The following is a 13257-nucleotide window of genomic DNA, read 5'->3' on the forward strand; positions in this document are numbered from 1 at the left end:
TTTTAATTTGGAAAGTGCACATGTAGACAGGCAGTTTTCTATAATAGTTGTTTTTTCTTGCTCTAAAATATCTGTGGATGTAGGCACAAAGAGAAGTAGGCAAACTTGTTTTTTTGTGAAAAGGTACTAAATAAAAAATGAACACTAATCAATGCTACTTGTAAGCACACCAGTCTAAAATGAAAATGGAAGTTATTCTCTCGATTATTCTTGACTGTTGGATGCCAGCGTGTGTAGATTAGACTTAATACCAACCTATAAACCAGCCTGTGATGCTTATTTCTCAACAAGGTATAAGAAAATAAGATGACAAGAGTAAATGTATGTTTTTATTTTTCACATAGTCTTTACTACTCCTGAGCCTTTCTGAAGTTTCTAAAAAAAATGCTTTTTTTCCTAATAAACTATTTTTAAAATTTATTTTGGGGAGGCTGGTAACAGATTGTCTTTACAGTAGGAAATAAATTACGTTTGCTCTTACCTCCTCTCTGAGTATATATTGAATTTTCTTCTGTTCTTGGCAAGCAGAAGGAGACTTGTAAAGGTGGAGATGAAAAATATACTTGAGAACAAGGTAAAGAAATAGATATTTTATGCAGAGAATTAACAAATTAGAAAATAGTAACAATGTTCAGGATAATTGCTATTTTTTTCCCCTCTTGGCATAATCTCAGAATATCCATTAGATAGTAAATTTGTGACATGATTATAATAATCTTTGACACACTGAAAATGTTAATACTCTTTTGTTATATTATAGTATCAACCATCGAGTATCACAATCGAGTTAAAAGTGATTAAGGAGTAAAAATGATGGTGTCTTTTGATTATATAATATACTGAAGTGCTCCTAATTGGTAATATTAGTCTCCTAATATCTATTAAAGTAGTAAATATGCACAAAAGGACTGTCCTACTGCTTTTGTAAGTATTAAAACCCCTTAAAATAGTTTGGAATTTGGAGTTTATATGTTTTGTTATCTTAATGGTGACCTGTTGTGCTTGGGGTCCTTGGGCCCTGACATCATAAGAGTATTTTTAACTGTTTTCTTACTTTGTGTTTTTCCTCATAAGATAAGGTAGCTGGTGGGTAGGATATCAGAGAGGAGGAGGAAGAGGAGGTGGAGGAGTAGAAAGTAAAACATTCATTTAGAACATGGAGCTACTTAGCATTGATTCAAGGCAAAGTGAGAGCTTTATAATTTGAATGCAAGTTTTTGTCATATTTATTTGGAATGCTGTCATATAAGGAAATATTGTACTTTAACAGTACCTCAAAGATCCTTCTACTTAAAAGGCTTTATATAAATGTAGCAGCTGAATTTACAAGAATAAAGAGAAATAAATTAATGAAAGTTTAATTGTAATTTTTGTGAATTTTTAGAAATGCTGCATTAACTTCTGAAAGGTATAACAAGTACCCTCATACCAGAGCTCCCCATGTGTTTGGAAGTATGAGGCCAAAAGGGTTTGCCTGGGGGTTCTCAGAGAAGACGGCTAACGGCTTCTTTCTAGAAGTAAAATATACTGTAAGGTGGTTCACAATAAATCTGGCTTCTGAATTTGCCATGTTGTGGAGAACTCAGTCAAAATGAGAATCATTTTTTGATTTTCAGCAGCTAAAATGAGTCCTTACTAACTGAAAATAATGGAAATTAATCTGAAAGAGACTAGGAATATACTTGTCAGTATTGTAAGTCAAATTATTAATGAAGTATTTATTATCTGTGATTCCTGTAGCTCTTCTAATACGTTCTGTATGATACTGGGACCTGAACATTTAAATTACCTTTGACTATAACAGTTTTCTATTTCTCTAATAAATCATATCCTATATCCTATGATGGTTTTTGAGATTAAATTTCTGTCTCTGGTATGTTTGCTTTTTAATCAGGCTATTTATACTTTCACAGTATTTATACATACACAGTAGCTTTACTGTGTGTTTTCCAGTAATGTTGGGGTGAAGACAAGAGTAAGCTGTATTAATCAAATTGCTCTTTTCGGGACTAGATGCTATAGTTGAAGTAAACAATCAATAAAATAACTATTTGATATGAAACTTCCAGTGAAAACAAACAAGTACAGCTTAAAAATCATGCTATTGGAAATAGAGCACAATTGGAAATAGTGTGGATTATGTGGTGTTGTGATGCTGAAAATCTTAATGTATATTAAATTAATCACATTCTTGATAAAGGATAAATTGAAGTACATAGTAAATGCTAAACAAGGGCCAGTGGCCTATATGAATAGTGCAGCAATTCCTAGAAATGCCACTTTATTGTGTTCTTCTGTTGATCTCAGCATAATTTTATAAAAAAAACATGTATTGGTGGTATTCCAAAACAGAAAGCAGCAATGCCTTTAGCAATTTTTGTGATTATAATTCTTGAAAATCTACATTCAACCCTGAGATGAGTTCAGTGGATTGGAGTATCGTGCTAACAATGCTGAGTTCCTGTGCTCCATTCCCACATAGACCATTCCCTTAAAAGTTGGATGTGGTGATCCTTATGGATCCCTTCCAACTCAGAGGAAGTAATATGTAAATGCGACTGTTGTAATAATTGCTGTAAGGGATTCTGCTGCCATTGAATCTACAAGAGTAGTTCTTGTCCAAAGCTTTACAGAAGTGCACAACCCTTCCTCCTCCCCCTTGCCCCAAAAAGTGCAAAGATCTTGCATGTCACTCTAAATGGTTTATTCTAAACATGCACTGAAGAGTACATCTTCTCTTAATCATAGGGATCATTCATTCCTTATTGCTGATCTATTAAGATTTTTAGCAGTTTCAGAAAATTAATTGCACAGAAAAACACATACATTTGTCCTTTAATCCAATTTGGAAATGTATATAAAACTGTCTCCTCTATTTTTTGCCCATAAATGTATCCATGAATTGAGCTTTAAACTGCAGCTAAAATTTCTGAACTCTGCTTTAGAAACAGAGCGGTGTTTTATTTTGATCAGAAAATTATGCAGAAAGATCAAGACCAGGACTGATCCTTCTGAGGATAGGTTCTGAACTCTAGATTGTATAGCTGGAGTTTTTTTGGTCCAGATCCTTTGTTTGTGCTTCCATGCAACAAGGTGAGGGTTTGAATAGCACCAAAATAGAGCTGATTTGTCTTGTGTGTGATTATTGCAAGTCTGTTGATGGGAGAATACTTTTCTCATATCCAAAATATTCAAAATATTCATATTTTAAGGGAATTAGCTGTCAGAAACAGTAAAAAATGCACACTTGCAGTTATCAGCATAGAGGAGAGATACACTTCTAAGATTTTCTTTCACATATGATTTGTGCTGTTGGTTTTGGGTTTTTTTATAGTAGCAGTACTTAAAAAAAAAAAAAAAAGGAATGTGCAATCCAGTTTATTTAGCTGTAATAACCCGGGAGACAAAACACCTTTCTTATTGGAGAGCTGGGATCTCAGACTTCTGGAAAAAGAAGAGTGATGGCTATGCCATTCTGCATTCTGAAGTAGTAGGAACAGGTCCTCAGTATATTAGATTATCCTGCTTGATTTGCTTTACTTGGATTCTCAATTAATACTTAGTCAACTCATGATTGGCCCCAAAATGCTGGAGTTTTTGTGCTTCCTCTTTTTTTTCTTTTTTCTTTTTCTTTTTGTCTCCTTTCCTAAAAGTTTTAGGAGCTGTTTTATTAGGGGATTGATTTTTCAGTTATTTGGTAGGATTGATGTTGTCTAGGAATATCAAGTAGGCTCATTAATTTAACCATATGTGTTAGTTTACTTGCTGGCTTCAGCTTGTTCTGAAAATCTTTCTTATGTCCCTGCAGTGATAAAAATGTTTGATGGCTAATTGCCACTGGGACCCATGTCTCTTCAGCCAGGTGCTGTGATGGAGAGTCTCATAGCATGTTTTGATACTCAGAGAAGATCAGTAACATCTTGGCACTGCAGAGATCCCTTAAGAACTCTGCTGACAGCAACAGTGACAGATAAAAATGGGAGTGTAATAAAGAACACAAGAGCAGTGGCTTTGCTTACTGGTCTTTGAACAAGTTTGGGGCAAATACGTATTGTACACTAGCAATCCAACAGTAACCTCAATTTTTTTTTTTTTTTTTTTTTCTGGACAGGATCCAAACTCAAATGATAGTCGTGATTCACTAGGGTTTATGTATTTCTTTTTCTTTCATTCTTTCTTTCTTGCTTTCTTGCTTTCTTTCTCATAGTAATTAAACAAGTTTATTAATAATCTTCAGATTTTTATCTGGCTCAGATTAGCACACTGTACAAATCCTGTGTTTGTAAGGGTTAGCTGTATAAAGCAAGCTTAGTTTGCAGAGCTGCTGTGGAGGTCCTGGTTTATTTTTTTGGTTTATAGCTTGCAAAGATACATATTCATTCATTTCTGTGGCATCTATGAGTGTCTGAATTTGTCTCCAATGGGCAACAATTCATTTCTGAAAATTGCCACCACATTCTGTTAATTGACAGTTGTCTTTACAGTTTTGACAGAAAGAACAACGATTGAAAGACTGCAAGAGCTCATTTGGTCTTTCGGCCTATGAGACATTACTTTCAGAGAGATTTAAAGGTTGTACTGCTTGCTGTGCTGTTCTCTGTCCTTCTGTCAAAGAAAAATATAATAGTAAAGCAGAAAAATTTGTATGCTGTTTTTTGGTATCTTTTAGTGGTGCAGTTTGGTTAGATTTTAATGTTCTGGCTTGGTGATAGTGCTTATCCCACAAATACCAGTTTTTCAGAGTGAAGTGTGCCAGAGGATGTAGATATTTATGGTACAACTTCCATTCAGAACTGGGTTATATGCAAAGCTGCAGATGGTTATATTTTTTCCCCTCTTATTTGTATGGTATACAAGGAGAAACAGACCCAAAATACTAAATTTATTAGTTTCTATTAAGGAGAATACTCTTTTTTTCACATAAAGCTAATGATCAGTTAGAAATACAGAAATTGCAATGAGCGAAGGCCTCCTAGTGCCTTCTGTTTTGATTGAGCCTTATTTTAATACTTTAATTTATCTTGGAACAAGCATTTTTGGTTTTTAATTGTGCATAGCATTTCAAACAAATGCACACTTAAATTCTAAAATTCTGAGTGAAATGTTGATGATGACAAATTTAGATAAGAAAAGCCTGAAACACACATGGGTGTTACATTTATTCTAAGATAATTTACTGATGAATTTTCCCCCTTTGCTATTTTGTAATGATGGGGTTATTAATTTAACTTCTTAATATTGCAAATCAAATTACCAGTCTTAGGAGATGTAAACAGACACTCCCTATACCCCATTCTTGTATGCACACAAAAATGGTAGCAAAAGTCCTCTCTCTGTATATTTGTTTTTGGTTTGAAGCCAGTGTTCAGTGCTGCCTGATGTGGAATTAAAATCTTTTTTTCAGGATTGTGGAATGGCTCAGGACACTACAGTGCCCAAACTGAACTTTGAGTATTGGTTGGATAAAGCTATTGAATGGGGTCAAGCCACTACTTTGGAATCCCAGAAAGATGTGTGCCTTCACTTGCCCCAACTCCAGGAATTTCTACATCAGCTTTATGAAACAATAAAACATTTGGTAAGTGACTTTAGAAGGAAGAGTGACCTGTTTTGAAGAGGTCCTCCAAAACAATCTGCACCATGTTTTGACAAAACCAGAAGGTAACAGCAGCAAAAAGGTTTGTCTTGTTAGCCTAAGGTACTACTGGATCAGAGGGGCAAACTGGGGAAACAGTCACAGGTAATGCAAACAGGAGTGTGCTTCCTGTTTCCCTGATTTATTGTGAAAGGGGCTTTTTCTTCCCGATCAGTTGATGTCATGTGAAGTTTCCCAGCCAATGCTCTAGCCTCTTAAAAAAACTCTTTAAATAAAGAATAATTTGATTCTGGTTGTCAGGTCATAAATTGGATGATTTAAAGGCCTTAATATGCAAAACTGTGACTGATCTTTCAAATCTTAGAGGGTCTGCTGACCCCAGTATTATGGCACACGCAGTGAGTTCTAGCAGCATGGTCAGATCACTGGCATAAACTGCTGCCTGCTCTGTTTATTAATTTAATTATTGTCTACAATCACTTGAGAAAGGTAGTTGTTCATGTTTAGTTGATAGTATGTTTTTCTGAGCATCAATTTTCAGTGTATATATTCAGTATAATTAGCCTTAAAAGTACTGCATTATGGCATAATGCTTGCTTCTTATGGAAATTGTTCTTTTAAAATATTCCTATCTGTGGACTGCAGAGTGAGGTTTGTTTCTGAACTGACTTAAATGTTAAATTTTAAGTAAAGGGCTTTGGGGGAGTGGAGTTTCTTCCCATATTTATATTTCTTTTTCCGTAAGAGGGAGAAAAATGTTGCTACTTCATGTAATCCGAGGCATGGCCTGAAATGGACTTCGTGAATATGGCCCCAGAAAGTCTTGGTCTAACCCCAAACATGAGACAGTGTAATGAATTTATTGTAATAGCAGGAGATGGTTATCATACCTGCTACTTTCATGTTATCTCAGCACAGCACTATTTTTCAAAGCCTTCATTTATTAGATAGTAAAGCTACAAAAATGGAAAAATAAGACTGTTTACACAGGACTGTATATAAACTACATTGTCTATTATTTTTCTAGTGAAAGTGCTTTCTATTTGGTTAGAAGTTAAATGTCAGTTTGTTACTGGCTTGTCATTAAGTAAATTAATTTGAAGAAAGCAAACAAATGTAACAAAGATAATTTTATGCCATAGTAGATATTAATTTCTTCAGAAACTGTGAGACAGTATATTATAACAATGACCCTCAATAAAAATGTGTGTTAATTAGGTTTTAATACAATGAAATCATATACTTCCTAGTTACTAATACTGATCTGCTTGCTGGGTGTGAGGCAAATGAATAAATTTTCTAACATAGTTTAGTATTAGGTAAGGAAATACGTAGGTTTTAACTTACTTGAATGATGACATAGAAAATTTACATACCTGCGGGTGTTTTGCTTTCAGAGCAATTCACAGTAAAATAATTGGGATTGTAATTTACAACAATGTGTATCATTAACAGTTCTCTTAACCTACTTTTGATGTAGTATATTTATTATCTTTTTTTTTGTTTTTGTGTTTTAGCAGGGTCCCACTGTAGCAATCCAGCAGTTCCCTTTAATTGGACAGCTTCTAGGAAGGCTCTGTTGGAATCCTTTTGTTATAGGATATGGTAAGAATGTGTTAAGATATTTCTGCAGCAGTTCCATAAACTTTATTCTATAAAAATTAGGAAAATATGAGTTGTTATATGCTGTGATTTTTTTTTCCATAAAAACACAGCATTCTTTTTTATGGAAGTAAAATTTTGAGAAGAAAAGGCTATCCATGTTATTTAAAATATATAACCTTCAGAAATGTTAAATTCACTTTTGGATCTGATTGATTTCCTAGTTTAGTTATGGAATCTTGACTTGGGACCAGTAGGTTTTAAACCCAGTGAGTGTTTATGTGCATCACGATTTCCATTTTCATTTTTTGTTGTATTGATTACATTTTGCTGGAGTCTCAAAATGTACAAAATCCAGTGCTTCAAACTACTTTGAACAGAAGTTTCTTTCCCTATGTATCAGAATATTCATATATGCAAAGATAGAAGAAATAACTTTCCTGATACGTGTGTTTTGTAATTAGTCTGTGTTATGATTATGTTTGTTTTTGTTGAATCCTTACGATGTATTTCCCCCATCTCTACATCCTTAGCTAGTAAAAATGCATATAGAATCTAAATTAAAACAGTAAAGTGGTAACATAGGAAAAAAGGCATATGGAAAAACTAAATGCTCTTACTGGTGGTGAATATGTGTGTGGGTGAGAATATAAAAGAGAAAATAAATTGGCGCAGGAAAAATGTTGGGAGGGAGGAGACACTCCTTGTTCTATGTCATCACAGTTCTGATGTGTTTTTCAGGAACTGAGATGTTAAAATTTTGATAAATTACTTGGGATCTCATTTAAGCAGAAAACTGTTTCTGAACTTTCCTGTGAACCCCTTAAAATAACTTTTTGTCAGTCTTTTGCTCTTATTAAAACTAGAAATAAAAAAAGAGAAAGAAAAGATAAATAAGAAAGGCTTACTAAGTCAAGCACAGCATACATCTTCTGTTTTGGCTTTGTCTTCTAGACAGCTCCAAGCACAGGCAAAATGAACTTGTCTGTAAAACACATAGTAGATGTGTGTAATGTCAGCATTTCACCTCTGAAAGCAAAATTTGAGAAGGAACCATAGGTTTAGATATAGACCACTTTTGCAGAGCAACAAATATGTGCTTTTGGAAAAGCCTTTTCATACTTTATAGATGTATTTTTATTATGGAGAGGTTTCCCTTCTAATCATAGTTTTTGATTATGTTGGTAACTATGGATGTTTACACACTTTGCTTCTAAGTTTTTGTTTGGAATATGCAAGTCTTCAGACAGTCAGTTTTTTTGAGCTGACAGTATATTGTATTATAGAAAGTAGCTTCACCTATATTTCTCATCAGAGTTGAAAGCCATCTGTGTCTGCTTTTGGCTCCTTTTCACAAAAATCCCAGCAGTACGTTCTTGTTTTCCTCTACTTCTTTCCTCTTTTTTGTGTTCCTTCAGCATTTTCTGAAGCTGCAAAAGCACTTCTGCAATTTGGTCTTTACCTCTGAAGTTTGCTTGACAATGAAGTCATGCTACAGGGTTTTTTTTTTTGTCTCCAATTGGCAAGTAAGCCAGAGAGCTTTACTTGCTCAAAATGGAATCCTTCACTTTAATGCTTAAAGATTTTCTGACATCAACAAACCTGAAGATGTCTGCTTATACATTCCCACCACTTCCTCTTCTTAGAGCCACCTGAGCACTCTTTGGACTGCTGGCATTTTAGATTCAGCAGTTTTTCATTTTGTTTGGCATTGGTTCTGAAAATATTCTTTAAGATAGTGCTGGCTATAGCAGATGCTGACTCTCAAGTGAGTTTCATATAATTTCTCATTTGGATAAATAGCTCATTCAGGCATGTGTTGAGACCAGGCCACCCTCACAGAAGAAGAAACTAATTTTGTTCAATTCAGTCTTTCATACTAAAAAATGGAGCAGGAAAAACGTTATACTTTTGCATCATGTCCAAACCACAATACCTATCACCTTAGATGAATGTCTGTTGGTGCTGGAAGCTGACACGGCTGACCACTCAGAGCAGGAAGCATAGTCTCTGAAGGAGAATAATCTCCTCATAAACACTGCTGAGGAGGAGGTGATCAAGTTAGCCTTATTTAGAATGCTAATGTGAGGGAAGCACGACTGAAGAAAATCTCATGGCTGTACCTGTGGTCCTGAACCACAAGGGATACAGGAGGAATTCAGTTTTGGTTAGGAATTCCAGTGGTGATGTTTTTTCTGTTTGGGTTTTTTTTTTTTTTTTTTTTGTGGGTTTGGGTTTTTTGGTTTGTTTTGGTGTTTTGTTTGTTTGGTGTTTTTTTTTTTTTCTTTTTTTTTTTTTTTTTGGTGGGCTGTGTCATTATCTTCTCAGTAGAACCTTTCCAGTTTGAGTTTTGACCCCAAATGTCTTGAATCCCAAACTAATACTATAAATGCTGGGAGGTTTCTTGGTGGCTCTATATGTCAATATATGTGTATGAGCATGCAAGCTTGTGAATGGACTAATTTCAACAGAAAGTTCAGTTTTGGCTAATCCACATTTTGTGATTTGTTTCAATAAAATTTTACAACAAACTCTAAAAATAAAATTTCTGTCTGTAAGATTAGGGTTTTCTTTCTTCTAACTGTCCGCAGGGTATTTATAAACTGATTATGCTTGGGGTGATTGAGACTATATGGTGTTAAGAGAAAAACATACCTTTTTGTTCTTTGTCTCTGTAGTGTTGTTGGTTTTTTTGTTTTGGTTTTTTTTGTTTGTTTGTTTGTTTGTTTTTTTTTGGTTTTGTTTTTTTTTTTTTTTTTTTTTTTTGTTTGGTTTGGTTTGGTTTTTTTTTTGTTTGTTTGTTTTGGTTTTTTTTGTGAGATTGGCAGGAAAGAAGTACAAAATGATCATAAAGGTTTGGACTTTTGATTGGTTGGTTGGTTGGTTTGAGGTGTTTCAGTTCTTTTTTGTTTGTTTGCTTTTTTGTTTCTTTAGGGTTCTTTTCCCTTTTTTGGTTGATGTTTTGTTTTTGGAATACAACGTCAACATCCCTAAAGGAGTCCCATGGATAGGTCGTAGATAATGTTTTTTGAGCTGGAATATCCACCTTTGAGTTTTTAATTTTATTTCTGTGGATGTATTAATTAGTTCTTTGGGTATTAGGCAGCTTTTCATGCCATAGTAAGATCAAATGCCTTTGTTTGTATCCTGATAATGGTTTTCAGTGTGTATCATGATGATAGGTTTTCCATCGAGACTACTGTTGCTAGAAAGCTGGGTGGAAAAAATCCACCACTAGGTGTTTGGTCTTTTGATATGGTTATCTTTTGCAGCTGCTGTAATTATTTTAAGATCTGTCCTAATCATCCCATCTTTCATCCCCTGTTCCAGGGCAGCTGTGAAAACAGTGAACCAAGAGTTTCCCTTAGAGTATGTCATGGGGTACATCAGCAAGAGTGTTGTGTGGGCCCTTTTCCTATTTTTCACAGGCTACTTCAGTTATGGGAGGCTACTTCAGTTTTGGTCAAAAAGTAATTTTTTGAACTAGGAAAATCTGAAGTTATACAAGTTCCTTATTTTTTGGAAACTTTTGATTTATCTAGGAGACCAGCATAGGTTGGTTTCACTGAGGATGAAGTTTGAATCTATCTATGTTAATCTGTGTAAACTTATTATGCTGGCAAAGTGTGCCATCTCAGTTTATCTAGGCTTTGTTTTCATCATTTTAGCTTTCATCGTACTGACTTGCATTTCTGACAGGCAACAATACATGCAAAGTGCTTTATAGTATGCAGCAAGTCATCACGTTTAACAAAAAAATTTCTCATCCAGAAATTTATTCAAGCAGTTACATGTATTTCTTCACCTCTTTTCTTAATTTTTTAAGTTAAAAGAAAACCAAAATTTAAATAAAATTACTTATTGATGTATTGTGGACGTACACTATAAACTGTATGAGTCAAAAGAAGAAATACTTGAACTATATATATGTTGTTTGAGATAAGAGGTTTGGAGTTGATGTCTTCTTCCCTTTTTCTGTGTAATTTATATAATCGAAGGGTATGTCAAAAACCAGACTTTGTAATCCGGCAGCGTTTAGTATTAGTAATTAATAATGTTTAAAATCTTTATTTTCCAAGAAGGAATTTGCTATGATTTAGTCATTTAAGTAAATAAACCACTCATTATTTTTTCCTCCCAGATAATGTCATAGTAGGGTTTAGATGAAAGGTGTTTTTGAAGGAGATAGTTGTCTACTAGTGCTGATATCTGAATGCCAGTTGGATATAATCAGAGTTTAAGAATTTCTGCTGAGCAGTATGCAAGATGCGTCCTTTAACTTCAGAATTACATAGAAAAAACATAGAAAATTATTAACCTTTTAAAAATCCATATTATAACAAGTCCCCAAACAGACAATGGCAGAGTACTGTGAACTGTGGTGGGTTAAAAGTGTATGCATGGGAAACCATTTCTGTTGAAGAGATGTTAGTCAGTGGGAGGTCAGTAATGGCCTCCAGGCTTGTTGGACATTTATTGAGGAATACTGGTTTAAATCAGTGTTAACGTCTCTGGTCACCTGGTGAAAATACAGGCATTACTTTATAGACCTTTTATTTTTTCCTCAGGCTTTCTCAACAAAACACTCCTAAATAATACTGTGTATTGCATCCTGGATAAGAAATACACAGAAAACAAAAGAATTTACTTGTTCAGCTTGATAATCAAATTGTCTTATAATATAATGTCTAAAACTGATAGTATTGATTATTTGTATTATTTTCAACAAGAAGCTTATTGCTTACTAAGTAAACATTATATCCGAACTACATCCAGTTTTCAGAATTTTCATTTCAATCACACAGTTTTGTTCTGACATTAAATTCACTGTAGAATATCTTATTATGTTCCAAGGAACATTAGGAAAAAAACCACCAAAGCCTATTGAAAACAAAGTTGTGGGAAATAATCATGAGTTAAATGGCTCTTCAACTGCTTACTTCAGATAATCAGCTCCTCTATAACATCTGTTCATCTGAGCAGTGAGAGTTGTGCTCATTCTATAGTAGATTCTTAAAGAAGGGAACTAATTTCAAACACTGGCTTAGAATTAAATAAAACCCAATCTGATCCTTAATAGAGAATTGGAATAGAATTTTTTTGCATCTTCATTTATCTATTCTGCTGTCTGCAGAAATGGCATATTCCTGAGGCATGGAGACTTTCTGTATTTTTACAGAGAACTTGGCAATTTATATTCTAGTTATGAATGATTTCATACTTCACATACTTATTAGTTTTTCATAACTGAGCATACTTGGGTTGTGCAAGCTTTACACACAATGTAATATTACACAATGTAATAAACTATTTTACTACTGTAGACTGTTGTCTATTATTTATGGTATTATTTACTGAGTTGAAAGTTCCTTGAATATAGCTTCAGGTATTATTTTCTGTGAATAAATTGCTAGGTCTTGCAAGTTTCTTAAGATCATTTAACTATTGTATAGATTCTGAACACTTCAGTACTTTTTAAACTGCTGTTGAAGGAAATGATTACACAAGATGTATATAGTGATTAACATTAACTGTGTGGTATGAATCTGGTAGAATAGAAGCAGAATGAGCTGAGGCTGCTATTTAGGGCCTCAATTTTGTGGATGAATAGGGATTGTTGTGTGTAATTCTGTCTGTGTTTTATTTGGGGTTTTCTTTTCCCTCTGAGTGTATCTTTATTTGCTTTTTTCTCTACAGATGAAAGCCAGAAGACTCTGATGTGGTGCTTATGCTGTCTGTACAGCAGTGAACCACAGAATGCTGTGGAACTGAAGGCCAACAGCTGGATACGGGTAAGTGAATGAATCTTTCCCAGGACTGCTTTGAATTAAATTGATGATTTAAAGGTGCTACATCTATAACATAGACACACTGTCATTCTGTCATTTAAGAAACTGCTCCAAACACAATTTGCATACATATTGTGTTGAAGAATATATTATTCTAATTATAACACAGTCAGTGTTAGTCTTGTTTTAAATCTTAAAAGGATGAAGTATTTTACATGTGATAGTTCTGATGCTCTTAACCTCCTAGATTCATCAGGTCTAGTAACCTTG

The 13257-nt window shown here is 34.1% G+C and overlaps 1 protein-coding gene across 2 annotated transcripts in view; it reads left to right on the plus strand.

Annotated features, from left to right (window-relative positions):
* Window positions 1-5412: 5412 nt before the first annotated feature.
* FANCC (FA complementation group C) overlaps window positions 5413-13257 on the plus strand; it is a 61247-nt gene continuing 53402 nt past the window's right edge. The window contains exons 1-3 of one of the 2 annotated variants that reach the window (XM_054004180.1): window positions 5413-5578; window positions 7114-7201; window positions 12896-12990. In XM_054004180.1, coding sequence (XP_053860155.1) covers window positions 5414-5578; window positions 7114-7201; window positions 12896-12990 — 348 coding nt within the window. In that variant the 5' untranslated portion in view covers window position 5413. The remainder of the gene's footprint in view (window positions 5579-7113; window positions 7202-12895; window positions 12991-13257) is intronic. The other variant, XM_054004181.1, reaches the window with a different exon arrangement.

The sequence above is a fragment of the Vidua macroura genome, chromosome Z (assembly GCF_024509145.1).
Source record: "Vidua macroura isolate BioBank_ID:100142 chromosome Z, ASM2450914v1, whole genome shotgun sequence".
In the NCBI taxonomy this organism is placed as follows: Eukaryota; Metazoa; Chordata; class Aves; order Passeriformes; family Viduidae; genus Vidua; species Vidua macroura.